We start from the raw sequence: 15,830 nt of genomic DNA, 5'->3' as shown, positions 1-15,830 counted from the left end.
TAGACGAAAAGATGGAACTTTTGGAATTTTAAACTTCGATTCATTTCCTCCCTGAAAGCATAATTCGCACAAAAAATAAACGATGATAAAAGATGCGCCAGTCTACATCGCGACACAAGAGCAAAGGAGACAGAAATTTTAACATTCAGTGATTTTACTATAAAATTTTGATAGGGATTTCTTTGACACATGTAGATTTAGGAAAGAGAATCTTAGGTATCTTCAAAGAATGTTGTAAGCATTGGGGATTCTTATCTCTTCGTTCGAGTAAGAAAATGCTTCAGTCATCAGTTTTCTAGAGCATTTGTAGAATTAATTAAATAAATAAAATGGAAATTGGAATTGGATCAAGAAATAAGAGAATATGCAAGACGTTATTGGTTTACTTGAGAGATAGCGTGCAATGATTTTATTTTTAATCTAATACAAAAAGGAATATTTAATAATAATGGAATGAATTGAAAATGCATTCAGGTTTTTGTTTGCAGTTTTACTTACCGATCCAACTTTATGATAAGTTCCGCAAGAAAGGACTGACTTTGAAACTTCTATAAATTTAATATTAAGAAGTAAAATAATTATATTATTTATTATAGGGATCAAATATTTATTCCCTATTTATTAGGTTTAAGTTCTTATGTATTGATTGGAAATGTCCTTTTTCTCAGTTATGGCTAAGTTTTGATATTGATCACATAAAATGTGACATTTAGATCTCCAAGAAGTCCTTACATGCTCATGAATTGTTCGAAATTGAGGGATGGTAAAGTCTTCATTACTTTTCACATAATTTGTCACCATATTAACCTCTTGAACATTAAGGATAATAACTGTAACTGTTATTTTCCGCACATTCTCAGCAACTTCAACTCTTCAATAATTAAAACCCAACTACGAATTGATTTGTCACTTTTTTAATTTAATAGTTATTAATTTTTACTGTTTATTTTAATTCAACTGAATCAATAATATTCATTCTTAACTTCAAGGTCAAGCTGAATAGGAATACTTTGGGTCAATGCTATATATATATAGCATGCTCATTTGCTTTGCGTTATTGTTTTTTCTTTAACTTTTTTTTTGTCTTAACTGCTGCGCCGAAATAACTTAATCCACGGTTAAATCATACATTACGGATCATCTGTAAGTGTTTTGTTTACCGATACAGAGCCTTTGACGCGATATTTCTTGGGGAAGAGGGGTGTCTCTTGTCTCAAAAGTTGAAAGTCAGATACTTTCGTAAGGGTAATCTGTGGGTTCGTGAAATTGAGAAAAAACTTGCTTGATTAGAATGGATTGAGATTTTAAGAAACAGAGAACCGATCGTTCTGCGCCTGGCTGCACAGCACAGCCTCTGGTTTTCTAATTGAATTGGATACATCTAAACTCATTGTAATTCAAATATGAAATTTTTTTGTTATTGAAATTAATTTCTAAATGTCATAAACCTCGTATTAGGAACTGTATAAATAGTGCAAATAAGCGCAATTAGTGTAGATACCAGCTGTGCGTTTTTGTGTAGCTTGAAACTTGCTTTTAGTACATTACATAGGAGCCATTATAGAATGTGATTAGCAAATGAGTAAAGGAAATGTCAGTAATTAAGAAAAAAAAGAAACCGACTGTTTTAAATTATTGTAATGGATGTAGTTTATTTATACCCATTGTGGACTAATTGATGCTAAGTAAACTTTTTTTTATTACAGATAGTCACTCGTCCAAAATTTCTTACCTTGTTGGCGTCAGTCTCTCTTGTCAGAACTCCCATCTTTTGATGCTGCCTCACCTGCACCGGATAGATGACCTCGTAGTATCTGGAGGGGATGTTGGCGATGAACTTCTCGTTCTCAGGGTAGAGTCTCTTCAGTCTCTCTGCCTCCGCTGGCATGGCGTGCAGTTTCAGGCCAGCAATAGGGAAAAAAGGGAAAAAAAGAAAGTAGACACACACTGTGGATTATCACTCGCTACTAAAGCTAGGGATTCACTTCTAACAATTCCTAGCTCTACAAATACATGCATGAAATTACTTGCAGATACATGAATACATTTTCAAATTAGTTATGGATAATATTTCTACTTCTACTATCACAAAATGCAAAAAACATAATAATTTTTGTTTTAAAAATAACAAGAAACACAATTCAGTTTTACGAATTATTTTGAGATATTCTACGTTCTACAAAAACATAAGATATACATCAACAGACATTTTCATGATATTTATTTTTTAAAAAATCTCTTTTTTTTAATTGCAGTAACATATAAATTTATAAATGATTCAATAATTATACTAATTTGTAATGCTCAGAATTATTTTTCCTTTCAATAATTAAATCAAACAAGTTTTTTGAAAAAAGTTTTAGATACTTTAAACTTCCGAATAATAAAGTATATTTAGAGGGAAATATTATTTATTTAACCTAAGAATTATCTAATAATCAAGGAAAAAGATTATAATTAAGTATTGAACAATGCGTAAAAATTGTAATTAATTTGACCTGAAATTAAAAGCAAGTGTTTATTAAATTTGATTTGAATTATGGATAATCAAAAACATTGAAATAAATATCGTTTCAACATGATGCTCTGAAGCATGCACTCTGTTGTGATTTTTGGTTCAACAATATCCGTACGAAATGGTTATATCAATATGATGAAGTCCAACACCAAGGTCGCAAGCTATTCCATATTGCGTTATTAATTATTATATAGCATAAAATTTGTTTTAGAAATACAGATTTTTTACAAAAATGTTTGCAATTAGGGCTGTACATTCTAAAATTTATCAACCTATTACAAGCCACAAGGTTGCTAAGCTTTTTTTGGTGCAAAATAACCAAAATGCGTCATTATTTTTTAAACCTTAAATATCTTGCAAGATGTTCCCCTATGAAATAAAATAATTTATGGTAATATATCTGGTAATAAGTATTTTACTTTTCAAAAAAAATAATAAGATAGAAAGCAGTATATCTGATTTTTCATTATAATGAATCATATTCATTTAGTTTTAGAACGGAATATAAATTTAAATTGTAAGATTTTTCTACCATATATGGGATACTTTAATAGAAAATACAATTTTTCTACCTCAAAAGTGCAGAAAACTTCAAACGCATGCTGCTTTCAAAATCAGTAACTAAAATCATCATTGAATAATTTTCACTGATTCAAAAATCAATGAAAAACTATTAAAAAAGCATTAAGACGAAAGGCAGTTCCTTATATATTTCAAACAATTTTTTTCTTTAAATTCATTTGAAATAAATGTTTCAGATATTAATTTTGATGTGTGACTATTTGATGTTGATGCAAAAGGTTCATCGTCAGTATATTTGAACAAAGATACAACTTCAATTTTAACGACAACAAAGTGATTAAATTTTATTCTTTTACCTTAATTTTTATCGCTGAAATCATTTTTATAAACTTTTTTTATTAATTGTTATGTGTAGGTACTGCTTCATAAATCTGCTATTAAATGGAATTTATATCATATGCAAGTAATCGTATTCTGTATTCTGACATGTAAAGTTTGCTATTAAAATTTTATATGTTTAAAGAAACTTTTGTGTTTTAGGGCATTTTTGAAAAATCATCTTTTGTGAGCGAAACTTTTATTTTCCATAGCTAATAACACCACTATGTATAATTATTATTGGCAGCCTATATTATCAACTTTAATTAATATTTTAAAAGAATTTAAGCAAGATTTTAATAAAAACAAACGCATTTAAAAACATTCAAAAGTTGCATAATTACTAAGGATAACCTTTTCTCTCGATATTTATAAACTGAAGTAAATTCTAAAAATGAAAATGTTAATAGTTTCAGTATTCATTTAAACTTTTGCCACGTCGAGTGTATTTATTTCTCCCTACAGCTATTGCATGAAATTAGCTGTTTGAATAGATCACTAAATATTTTTAATTTTCATCAATAGTTTTAATTTGAATAGTGATGCGTAACAGAAGGAAAATAAGAAAGGATAATAATTTATTGTATTTCTTATATTTTTTCTCCTTTAAAATATGTTTATTAAAATTTAGATTTATCGTCAGAGGATGGAAGATTTTAATTAATAATTCTGTGAAAGATAAAAGCTTTTGTTATAAATAAGCGTTTGTAAGGAAAAAAAATACATATTCTGACATTTTACTATTTAAAATGATTCCAGTATTTTATTTGTATTACTTTTTGTGTTCTAAAAATTTTAAACGGTTTATTTATTTAAAAATATTTCTAAAAAGAAATGATATATTGAATACAGAGAAAATTATTATACTATTCTTATGAATACTAAAAGAAAATAATAAAAAAATAATGGAAATATAAAAAAGGCATAACAAAACAATATGTCTGTCAAATTTAATATGAAAGAAATCCTTCGATCATATTAATTATACAGTTTCTTTTTAAAGATATGGATAAATGTAATATTTCTCTTCTAGCAATATTCAAATTTCAAATAGTTATTAAAAAGCAATCATCAAAAGCAATCTGTTTTTTTATTTTATTTAAATTCTTTGAGAGCCGCATTATTTTGACCTTATATCTTTGAGATTTAAAAAAATTTTTTTTAACTGTGTGAGCCGAATATTTTTGTATTTCATTTTAATAATACTTTGTCTTGGATGTTTCAAAAACAGATATGAATCTGAATTATTTCCTTTTGAATTCAACATGCAAAATGAAAATAGTTAGTTTCGTCACTCAAAGAGTTAAATTACTATTTGAAAATATAAAATATAAGAATGGAGAATTCTATTATTTATATAAATATCATTGGGACTAAAACACTAAATATTCGTAAAATGATTTGAACTACTTCATAAATTGAACAGACAAACAATGTATTGCACTTTTAAGATAATTTAAGATATGGGATATCATTTGTTGTTGACTCGTTGAAGTTTTCTCTTTTGTTACGTTGATTAAATTGGATCTTTATCGTTTCTCGATTCTAATAAATATCTAGTGACTTGTGACGCAGCAATGACATTAACAGAATGGCCATTGTGACTGCGGATTGTGAAATCATTACTTTCTTGTATGCGGAGTATGCTAAAAGAAAGAATCGTCAAAGAATTAGACCTTGACATTTTGTCGAAACTTCAAGTTCTCAGACTTCTCAGAATCTAAAATACATTGCTGGAATTATGTCTCTCATGTTTTCTCTCATATTGAGTATTGTCTTGTTCATGGCTGTGAACATGGCAACTCATAAGCGCTTTAAGATAGAGGAATAAAATTTGGTATATTGCCTGTATCTACAAATTTAGAATAATTTGTAGAATTATATCAAGTTTTGAACGAAAGCTATTTAAATGAAGTCCGGCATTCCGAGTACAAGGGAACTCGAAAACTGTAAAACGTAAAGAGCTAAATATTAGATCAAATTTCCTATTTTATATTTATTCCTAAAATGCAGATTCTTATCCAATTTTGAACCTTATCAGTCGAAGTTTTGACCTTCTGTTAGTTTTGTACTTTCACAAGCACGTAAATGCAAAAGCTTATAAATACAATGATTAAATCAATGGAAAGCGGCATGTTTTGTGGCGCCTACAATTGTAGTTAGTTCCTTGCCGAATTTTCTTTTCAGTTGGGGGCTTTTATGGATAAAAGCCGCCTAAAATATATTTTCGCACGACAGATTCAGTAAAAAGTTATGCCAATTTAGCATTATCTATATTTCTAAAGCTATGCTGGCTGTAGATACAGATCTATATTTCTAATTATTTCTATAATTTGATCTATGTTTCTAATCATTGCGGTGATTTAATTCAAATCATCTCACATTAAAAAAATATGTAAGTGATCAAATAAAACAACATTCCTTCAAGCCAAATCCGAAAGCTTTTTTTTTTTTTTTTGTATTTTGATTTACCTTTTAAAGTGAAAAATGCAAAAAACAAGCTTTTTTACTTAAAACAATTTACAATTAAAAAATACAAAATATAGCTGAAGACCCGAAAATAAGTTCGAAACCTGAATATCCTCCGGGAATAATCAAGTGTCAGATTTTTCTTTCTAAATCTCCAAATATGGAATTATCAATTACAGATTTAGTGCGGGATTTTCCCAAATGCGGTATTTTTTCAAATTATTATCTCCTTAGGGATGTTTCAGGAAATTAAAATGAAAAAATATTTTTATTTAAAAAAAAGAATTTGGTTTCTAATTGAATTTTTTACTCTTTATTGTACATTAGTTTGTTAGATAGAATTAAAATTATTGGAGTTTTAGAAAAAAAATTGACAAGTGAGAATTTTTTTTATAATATTCATATTCAAAATGAAAAAAAGATATTACTTATTAAAATCATTCCAAGGAAATGATTATCTTCAAATGATTAATTGAGATTGAATCAAAAAATCCAAATTGGAAATTAAGATTTAATTAAAGGAAGTTTTGTTTATGCTGAAACATAAAAATAAAAATTTTAAATAGAAAAAAAAAGTTATTTGATACTACAAAACGGTTTTTTTTATTTGTGCTTCATTTTATTGCTTTTTGCCATTTTTCGATTATCATTACTTCTTTTTTAAGTTACAAAATTAAATATTGTATTAGTTGGAAAATGTAACAACAATTAACAAACAGTTAATAATTGCTTTTCATTTCTAAATGAATATGCTTTTATTTTAATGAAATTGTCTCTTCTCCTATATTGGAGCTTGATGAAGATTTCTATGTTCTTTAAAATGTTTTTTAGCCAAACAGAGATCGAATGCTAAAATAATTTCTTAATATTGGAATCACTTTCTTGACTTGCAAATGCTATGTTAAAATGAACAATAAACATTCTGATATCATCTTTTTTCTTATATTTATATTTTTCTTTACTTTACCATCAAATTAAATATACCATAAGTTCATACAATAAAATTTGAAGAGTAATATAGCGTTTCTAAATATGTTAAGCAGCTATGCTTACAATACCATTTTTCTTTTCTTGCATTAACTGAAATGAAAAGCTTTTGAGTTCAAAACCTCTGTCAACTCCCTGCGCATCAACTAATCATGATAAAATAAGAATTATTTCACTGTTCCTTTTAAAACATACAAAATCTTCTTTCAAAAAAGATTTAAAATTGCACGATTGATGTTATTTGTCATTTTTTTCTATGTTAGGTATTAAAATTCTTTAAATTGAAATTAAGTTTTGATTAACTTTAGAGATTATTATGATTGAACGTGAAGTATTATTTCCTGTTATAAAAATTACAGACTAATTTTAACAGGTGTATTATAACCTATTATTCAAGCTTGATTATTTTTAACTTGAACTCTTGATCTACAGCACTTTGCTGGAATTAGTGAATGGATAAATTCTTTACAGAAATAAATTAAAGCACTAAAATACAGAACAGATTAAGTAATTGTCAGTACTAATATAAATAAATAACTCGAGAAATGTATTTTTATAAAGTTTTCTATTGAATAAAAATATCTTTTCGATATTATTGAGATAGTTTCTTTTTTTTCATTTGTGATTTATTAACTAGTAATTATTTAGCAAATGATAATTTTTAAAGCTTTTAAACAGTTCCTATAAGAACAATTTATATTTAGAATTCAATAAATTAAGCTGCAGCCATATTTAAAAGGAAAGACATGTTCCTTTATTTAGTATATCCACCAAATTAGGAAATAATTATATGGAGAGATTTTATAAGAAATTAACCATATTTTCAAATATACAGTTTATTTCTAGAAAATGGCTGATTTTTATAGTAGTCTAAAAGAGAAAAATTTGCATTAAAAAAAATTGATAACCACTAAATTAATTATATAAAGCAATTACACTTTCATTTATGGATTATCATCATAAATTTCACTATAAAAATAATTACAAGGTAACTGAAAAGTCCGGAGTCACTTTGAAAACAATAATTCGGAGGCAAATATATAGAAAAATGCAGCTTGTTTGAAATAAAAGGGGGTTTCTTCTTTTTAGTTTTGAAACCAGAATTTATTGGTAATATAGTTTACAGTTTAAAGTGGCAGATGTTTCTGCAGTCGACAGAACATCTGCTGTATGCATGCAGTTTCTGCCATGTGTTTTACAGAATGAAACACTGAGTTAAGTAACGGCTGACGAATGCTTAGTGTATCGTCTTTCTGTTTGGAATACAGCTGCCTAGAAAGAATATTTTATATACCATATTTTTCATAGCAATAAACACAAATTTTGATTTTTTGTTACTTAGAGCTACGAAAAATATAGTTTCTCACCTGATAGCCGGACTTCTGAAAGACGATTATACATCTTATAAATCGGTATGTCGGTCATTATCTCACAGCAAAATGCATACCTTCGACCACTGCAGGGACGTTTAATAGTAGATATTATAAATTATATGCAATAATAATATCTAATTACGTGACAATAAACATCTGGATCCGTACTGTGATTTATGTGCAAATGACATTTTTCTATCTTCGTGCTCTTGCTAAATGTTGATTTTAAAATCTCTCTATACTTATGAATAACCTTATAATTTGTTTTATTTTCATATCTGTATTTCACACAATTCAATCAGTCTCAAATAGATGCGGTTGTTGATTGGATGAATTAAATCGATTTGAATAAGGTATTTTCTACAATACGTCAAACATGTTGAAAGAAAGCAATTGTAAATTTAACATTGAGAATAATTAATTTTACATTAAAATAACAATTAAAAAAGGAACGACAACAAAAAATAAGGAAGAACCCACCTGTGGGGATGCAACAGCCTGTTAGCGTAGCAAAAAAAGAAAAGAAAAAAAGAATTGTAATAAAATATAAATCTAGTCATCCCCTGCCAGGAAAGCATACAACTAAGAAATATAACGAGGATTTATAAAACCAAAAGGACAAAGGATTTTTGTAAATAAAAGATAAATCTAAGGAAGTGACTCTGATAAAAGGGTTCGTTTATTTTATCGAATTTTTTATGCTTTGCAAAAATCTTTTTTTAAAGTAAATAAATAAATAAATCATTCATCAAACGAAAAAGCAAATATCAGCAAAATATTTTCTATCTGAAAAAAAAATATGTTTAAGCAGGCTCGTTTATCACAACTTCAAATATACGACTAAATCCAATCAATAACTATGACATTTTATCTAGAAAATGACATTTTATCCAAAAAAAAATGTCTAGCTTTCATTCAATTGATATGAGAACTCTGCTGAAAAATGGACGATGGAAATATAGAAGCGATTTTCCTTTTTACTGTGTAAAGATATATTGCGAGCTGGCGCTACTTTCTTACTATGAAACTTAATGAAATAAAAATGTTTTTGTAACTATTAATTTGAAATATGAATGCAACATTTTTGTGTTTCTGTATTATTATTCTTATTTAATTTCAGGTATTGTATTCAAAGTTTATACAATTACTATTTATGTACCGTTATTATTGTTGTTACCGGTAAAAACAATATTATATATATTATATACATATATATATATATACAAAATTAGTAAGTAAATTTTCAATTTTTTGCTTTTAGCCGTCGTCAATAAATCCTGTAAGAAATGGCTTATTATTTTAATTTATTATTTGAAATGTCTAAAAAACATGATAAAATTGAGTTAGTCTATTACAATTTACTGCGCATGCAAATTTAAGAAAAAAGGGTATATACTAAAAAATAAAAGCGGAAGTGAAGATGCTACATCTGGGTTAATAATTGGCAAAAGCACACTATTATATATTTGATGTATGAGTTTCATCATAATATTAAAATCATTGCTACAGACTATGTACAAATTAATTATTTAAAAAATTATTAAAAATAAAAGCAGTTTTATGGAGAAGAAACTGATATCATTAGACAGACCTTTTTTCATTTTAAGATAACGCAAGAAACATTTTTTTAAAGATAATAGTTAGGGAAGATGTCAGTTTCAATTCATACATTCCAGTCATAGTAATTAATTATCTGGTGAAGACCGAGATTTTTCGAGCTCGATCAAACTTTTGATATGACGCTTATTTCAATCATTAGCATCTTCTACTTAAAGAATGGCAGTTATGGTGGCATGGAGATTCCTCCATCGGGCATTTCTAATAATATTTTGTAGCTCTACTAATTAGCTAAGCAAAACGTCGAATGTAATGCAGCTGTAAAAAAATTCAATGAAGTAATGATTTATTAACATTTGATGGTTGTTATTCGAAAAGAATAAATAAAAGCAATTTCTGCGCCAAAGGATTCGGTGCAATGATGCACGGTGAAACAGTCTAACAGGCTCCTTAACAAACACATAAACAACAAAATCACAATCGTAACGTGCACAGGAAGAACATTTGCAGTAAATGCAGTACGCAAGCAGTAAATTAGTACAAAACAACTATAAGAAGTCCAAAGAGAGATAATACCGCAGGAGAGACTTCGTATGGTTACTTAAGCCTCTCAAATGTCTACTATTTTCCACTGACCTCTCGCTTGAGCTGAAAGCTGAACTCAACTGGCGACTCATTACTCGCCTCAATACTAAATGACTACAAACAACACGACTCGTGGACTACTCAATAGTGATTGACTGTACTTGAGTGTTCCGGATTTTTATAGTTTCCAAAACAGGGCACAAAAACTTTTAGAAGAATCAGCATAACTCGTGTCCTAATGGACCTATCGTCAAAATTCTTGTTATTTCTAAAATTTTCCATTTTGCAACCAAAGCAATATATATATATATATTACTATAGTAAATAAAAATCGTCAAAAACGTTTACATGTTAATTAACATCCTTTTTCGCTTCTTTTTGGATATTTAAGCGGATAAGCGGAAGTTTACTACATGGTAAATATGACAGTACAGCTTCAAAATAATCATTTTAGTTTTGTAATTTAGTAATTCTTTCATTGTCGAAAGAATTACTAAACTACAAATTATTCTAACCCACAAGAAAATATAATAAATATGACAACACAAGTTTTGAAAAAAATGCATCAATTCTAATTCCATAATTTATTAAATTAATTTAATTTAATGTAATCATTTAGTCATAGCTAGTAATGACTGAAGGATGATGAAAAAATATCAATTATGTAATTTTTGTAAATTTTCATGATGTAAGAACCATTTTATTAATTAAAGTTTGCCAAATATATGGTTAGAATATCTGGAGGCAGAAAAAAAAAGGATTGACTTATTCACATGGCATGTACACTGGCTTGTAATTTTTCGTCTACTAGACTGGGTATCATTTCCTGAATGACATGGCCCAGCACATTTTAGGTGTATTATGTAGGCAAATATTGCTTCTCGTAAGTAAGATAACAATGAAGCAATTGGATTAATTAAACATAGCATCAATTAATTAAGCATTGAAGTGAATTAATTAAGCATAGCGTCACCATCTGGAAGATACTAAGGAGTATCATATGTTGTTCTTAAAAGTCCACTTAATCAATAGATATTATTTATTTTAAAAAATTAAAATTCTTACAAGAATTTAAATTGTGTTCTGAAGTTCAATGAGTACTGTTACCTCAACACTTACCGGCAGAGATATTTTTGTTTTATTCAATTTAATTACTGATTTTTAACTGCAAAGAAAGGTATTTATATTATATAATACTAGGTATAATAAATCAGTTAATTGTTGGTCATTATCAAAGTGAAAGACTGTGAAGATAAAAACATAATTAGAATTTTCACATTATTAAAACTCATTTTCCATAAAATGGCAATATTGCTGAAAAATCTTTTATAAAAGCAGAAATGCATTAAAACTCCTTCCTTGCAAATTTTTATGCTACAAAATGCTCGTTAATAAAATTAATTTAGTGATAAAATAACTTCTCTATTTATGCCTGCAGCTAATAACTGAACAAAGGGGCCGAAATAATAATTTTTTTAAAAAAACTCCTTATACGAAAAGAGGGTACTAAGACTTTAATAAATTATAACTTAGCCGCATAAAAGAGCTGTTTAGTATCTCTTTATGAGCGTGAGTGTTAATAGACTATTCTGAATTGCGAAACGTCCTGATGATAGATGGAACAGAAACCTTGCCAAGATCTGCTTTTCAAATTTGCTGTCTACTTAACTTTTCAGGCAAGTTTAATTAGAAAGAAAGATTTTCCCACTCAAACTTGGAAAGATAACCCAGTTTATTGAGCAAAGTTTGTGGAATGCGTCACCCTTGCGATATTCAACCGGACTTTTCCACCACAAACAGAAGGGTAATTACCATTTTCTAAGTGACGTTAATCACATAAGACGTTATGACAGCAATCTTGCGTTATGCTTTTAATTTATACAATCGGTTCCATTTCGTTTAATTATATCCTTTTGGAAGATTTGTGGAAAGATAGCAAAATAAATTGCTTGAAAGCTATTCAGGAGGGAGATTTATTTGAATTGATATTTATTTAGAGTAGAAAAGGATGATGACGAAAAATAAAATGAAAAATTAGGGACTTAAAATTTTGTTGTCCAGTTTAACGTTAAGTTTCGAGGAAATAGAGCATAATAAATGAAATGAAAGTTAGTGAGGCGTATAATTTGGTTCTAGCAATATTTATTGTGAATTCTAAAAGAAGCATATGATGAGCAAAATGGAAAATATTTTTCCAGAATTCTTTTTACTACAAATACCGCCAATCAATCGTAATATCGCAGCGCATTTAATCGCTAGTTCAGCAGCTTGCTTGCTGCCTAATCCTCCAATTCTGTTACTTGTCGGTGACTCCGACTACTCTCACACACGACTTATTCGCAGCTTTAGAGTGCACGTCATTTATAGTTCCGGGAGGCGGGTCTAGAATCTTCACCAATCAGGGCGTACCTGGGTGTATCTCGGGTCTTAGTGGATGGATCGTGAAAATTCTCTAACTTTCAAGTATTATCCATTTAGTCGCCAAATTCATCGCCAAGTCTCCAAATGGTCGCCAAGCTCTGAGGTCATTGACGCGGCACCCGCTCAGCATGCACAGGACAGATCGTACAACGGTCTTTCTTACGATGACACTATTCGTGCCGGGTAGCAAAATTACTGATTATTACTGATTTGTAACAATATGAAGTTCCGGTTTGTGAAAACTTTTGATAAGGTTTAGCTAATAGTCATTTTAACATTTATTTTTATCATCCAGTGTCAAAATTTAACAATTTTTAAAAATCAGTCATTAAATATTTTCTCTGAGCAATTTTAGGAAATAAATGAAGAAGTGAAGCAAATCATGAAATACAGTTACGTGCAAATAAATTAAAATTCAATTATTAAACAATTTATTGCAGAAAAACCGGATAGTAAAATTTATTTCGAATTCCTTGAAATTAGAAACACAGATGAGGAACTGAATTTGTTGTTTGAAGTTGTAATTCATAATGTATTTTTGATTTGGAAAAATAAATCTTTCTTTATGCTCTCCAATTTTACGTTAATATGTTTTAATAGATTTACAAAATTTATCGCAAACGAATATCATATTACTCCAGATTACAAATATCTCACTTTATAACGTTTTCTAATCTTGTTAAGCTTAAAATAAACATGCAAAATATAAAATAAGTCTACAAGAAAATAAATATGCCAATTTATTCTAATAGCAATACAGTAAAAATGCAAATAATAAAAACGGCATTTTTTACGAAATACTAAATTATAGCTATAATTCAAGATAAGAAAATATGAAGCTTGCTATTACAGTGAAAGTTAGGATTTAGATTACTTATTTACATTCAAGATACCAAATTAATATTCATGCTGTTATTTTTATAATACTAATCATTATAATTAGCATTTCAATTTATAATGTTTATATCTTCTAAAATTATATAAAATATATTAGAATCATATCATTTAAAGTTTTCATTGTATCATTAATATTACATTAAGTGCTTAGAGATTTTGTTTCTCATGATACTGCGGCTGTTCATTAATTGTGAAAAAAAATTTCTTCTCGGAAATCTGGAAGGCAAAAGTAGATTCCTTTATATTTAAGTTACTTTCTGGCAGCATAAATTGTTGATGTTAAAAACAAGCAAAATCAGAGCGAAAAATCACTTTTCAGCCCCTAACTTCTAAGATATTGCAAGTATGGAAAAACTTCAAATGCAAAAGTTTTCCATCCCTTTTGAGCTAGATGGCCCATTTACGAATTCATCCGAGATTTTTACTTTTCTAACAACCTATTCCAAGCCAGTTAAAATCCAAACAAAACTATCTAAGCTATCCTGTTTACAAGATAACTTGGACAAAGCGTTATACTTTCTATCATAAACTTTGAACGGAGGGTGGTTTTGGGTTTTAGGGACCATGATCGGTGAAGAACTGAAGAAATTTTCACGAAGTCTTGCCATGCGAATCATTGCAATAGGTAGCCTTCCTATAGGAGCCAAAAAAGAATTCCTTTATAAAATTGCCTTATTGATGTCTCACTTCAACTAATTATTATTTATTTTCAATTACTAACAAAACTATTCGCAAAAGTATTTGTTATTTTAGAAAGCAAAATGAGAATTCATTTTAAATTCAACGAAAAATACTGCATTTGAAGTCGCAATTTTAGAATTCCTGCAGTTATACAGGGTGTTTATAAAGTCCCGGACCCATTTTGATGTTTAATAACTCGTAAAATAATAAAGATATAAACAAACTTATGGCATTTATTGATGGAATAACTCATATATTTTCCTTTTCAGGTTTGAATATTTTTACTTTTGTAAATATCGTCTGCACGTGTGGTTATTTTCAGATAATTTCATTTTCCAGTCTAAATATCTGTACTTTTCTAAATATTGTCTGCTTATTAATTGCATTTTTCTCTCTTTTGTTTTTGGCAACTATTGCAATGTTACTTTTGATGTGTTTGTTCTATGTAGTACTTTTGTATGTGATGTTTTATTCGAGTGGATATTAAGAAGAATGCGTACACCACAAGAGAAAGCACAGATTTTATGGTGGTTCATAGAAATGAAATCGATAGTGCAAGCACAGAGAAATTTCAGAAGAATTTACCAAAAAGATCCTCCATCCAAAAACAACATCTTGCGGTGGAAAAAGAATTTTCTAGAAATTGGAAGTATCGAAGATAAGAAACGTTCCAGACGTCCTTGCACAAGTGATTTTGATGTTGAGCGTGTCAGAGAGACATTTTTACACAATCCTAGAATATCTGTGAGATCAGCGGCAACAGAATTGGATATGCCAATTTCGACGGTGTACAAGGTTATTAAGAAAAAATTAAGACTGCATGCATACAAAGTTCAAACTGTTCAAGTTTTGGAACCGAACGATAGGCCTAGGAGGATGGCCTTTGCAACAGATATGCGAAGGAGGATAGAAGATGCTGCTGATTTTCTGAAGAGCATAATGTTCTCCGATGAAGCATCCTTTCATGTTTCTGGCATTGTTAATCGCCATAATGTGCGCAAATGGCTCTGTGGATGCCGACATGCTTGTCGCTACCTGGCGTGAAATTGACTGTCGACTTTATATTCTCCGTGCGACGAAGGGGGCACACGTGGAAGTTCATTGACAAGGGTCATGAAACTTTTTGAGTCTATTTAACCATTTATGTTATTAATTTTAATCTATCTTTATTATTTTATGAGTTATTAAACATCAAAATGGGTCCGGGACTTTATAAACACCCTGTATATTCTGAAAACCAATGTTCTTCTAAAGTATTTCGAATTCCTTTTAAGACACATATTCTGATATAATTAATCGAAATACAAACTGTCTTGAAGAATGTGATTTATTGATTCAAAGCATTAGGCTTATAACGAATGTAAATGTGGAATCATTATTTTAAAAGCAAATTCGATAACATATTTCTCTCTGGAGGAGAATGATTTATAGCGAACGAAGCT

The 15,830-nt window shown here is 28.7% G+C and overlaps 1 protein-coding gene across 7 annotated transcripts in view; it reads right to left on the bottom strand.

Moving 5' to 3' along the window:
- LOC129990169 (disintegrin and metalloproteinase domain-containing protein 11-like) overlaps positions 1-15,830 on the bottom strand; it is a 245,478-nt gene that overhangs the window by 92,073 nt on the left and 137,575 nt on the right. For 4 of the 7 annotated variants that reach the window (XM_056098138.1, XM_056098131.1, XM_056098134.1 and 1 more), the window contains exon 3: positions 1,733-1,912. In XM_056098138.1, coding sequence (XP_055954113.1) covers positions 1,733-1,912 — 180 coding nt within the window. Of the gene's footprint in view, positions 1-1,732; positions 1,913-8,727; positions 8,746-15,830 lie in introns of all 7 variants that reach the window. The other 3 variants (XM_056098133.1, XM_056098135.1, XM_056098132.1) reach the window with 3 other exon arrangements.

The sequence above is a fragment of the Argiope bruennichi genome, chromosome 2 (assembly GCF_947563725.1).
Source record: "Argiope bruennichi chromosome 2, qqArgBrue1.1, whole genome shotgun sequence".
Taxonomy (NCBI): Eukaryota; Metazoa; Arthropoda; class Arachnida; order Araneae; family Araneidae; genus Argiope; species Argiope bruennichi.
Note: the sequence above shows the minus strand (reverse complement) of the source record. Positions and strands in the feature narration are given on the sequence as shown.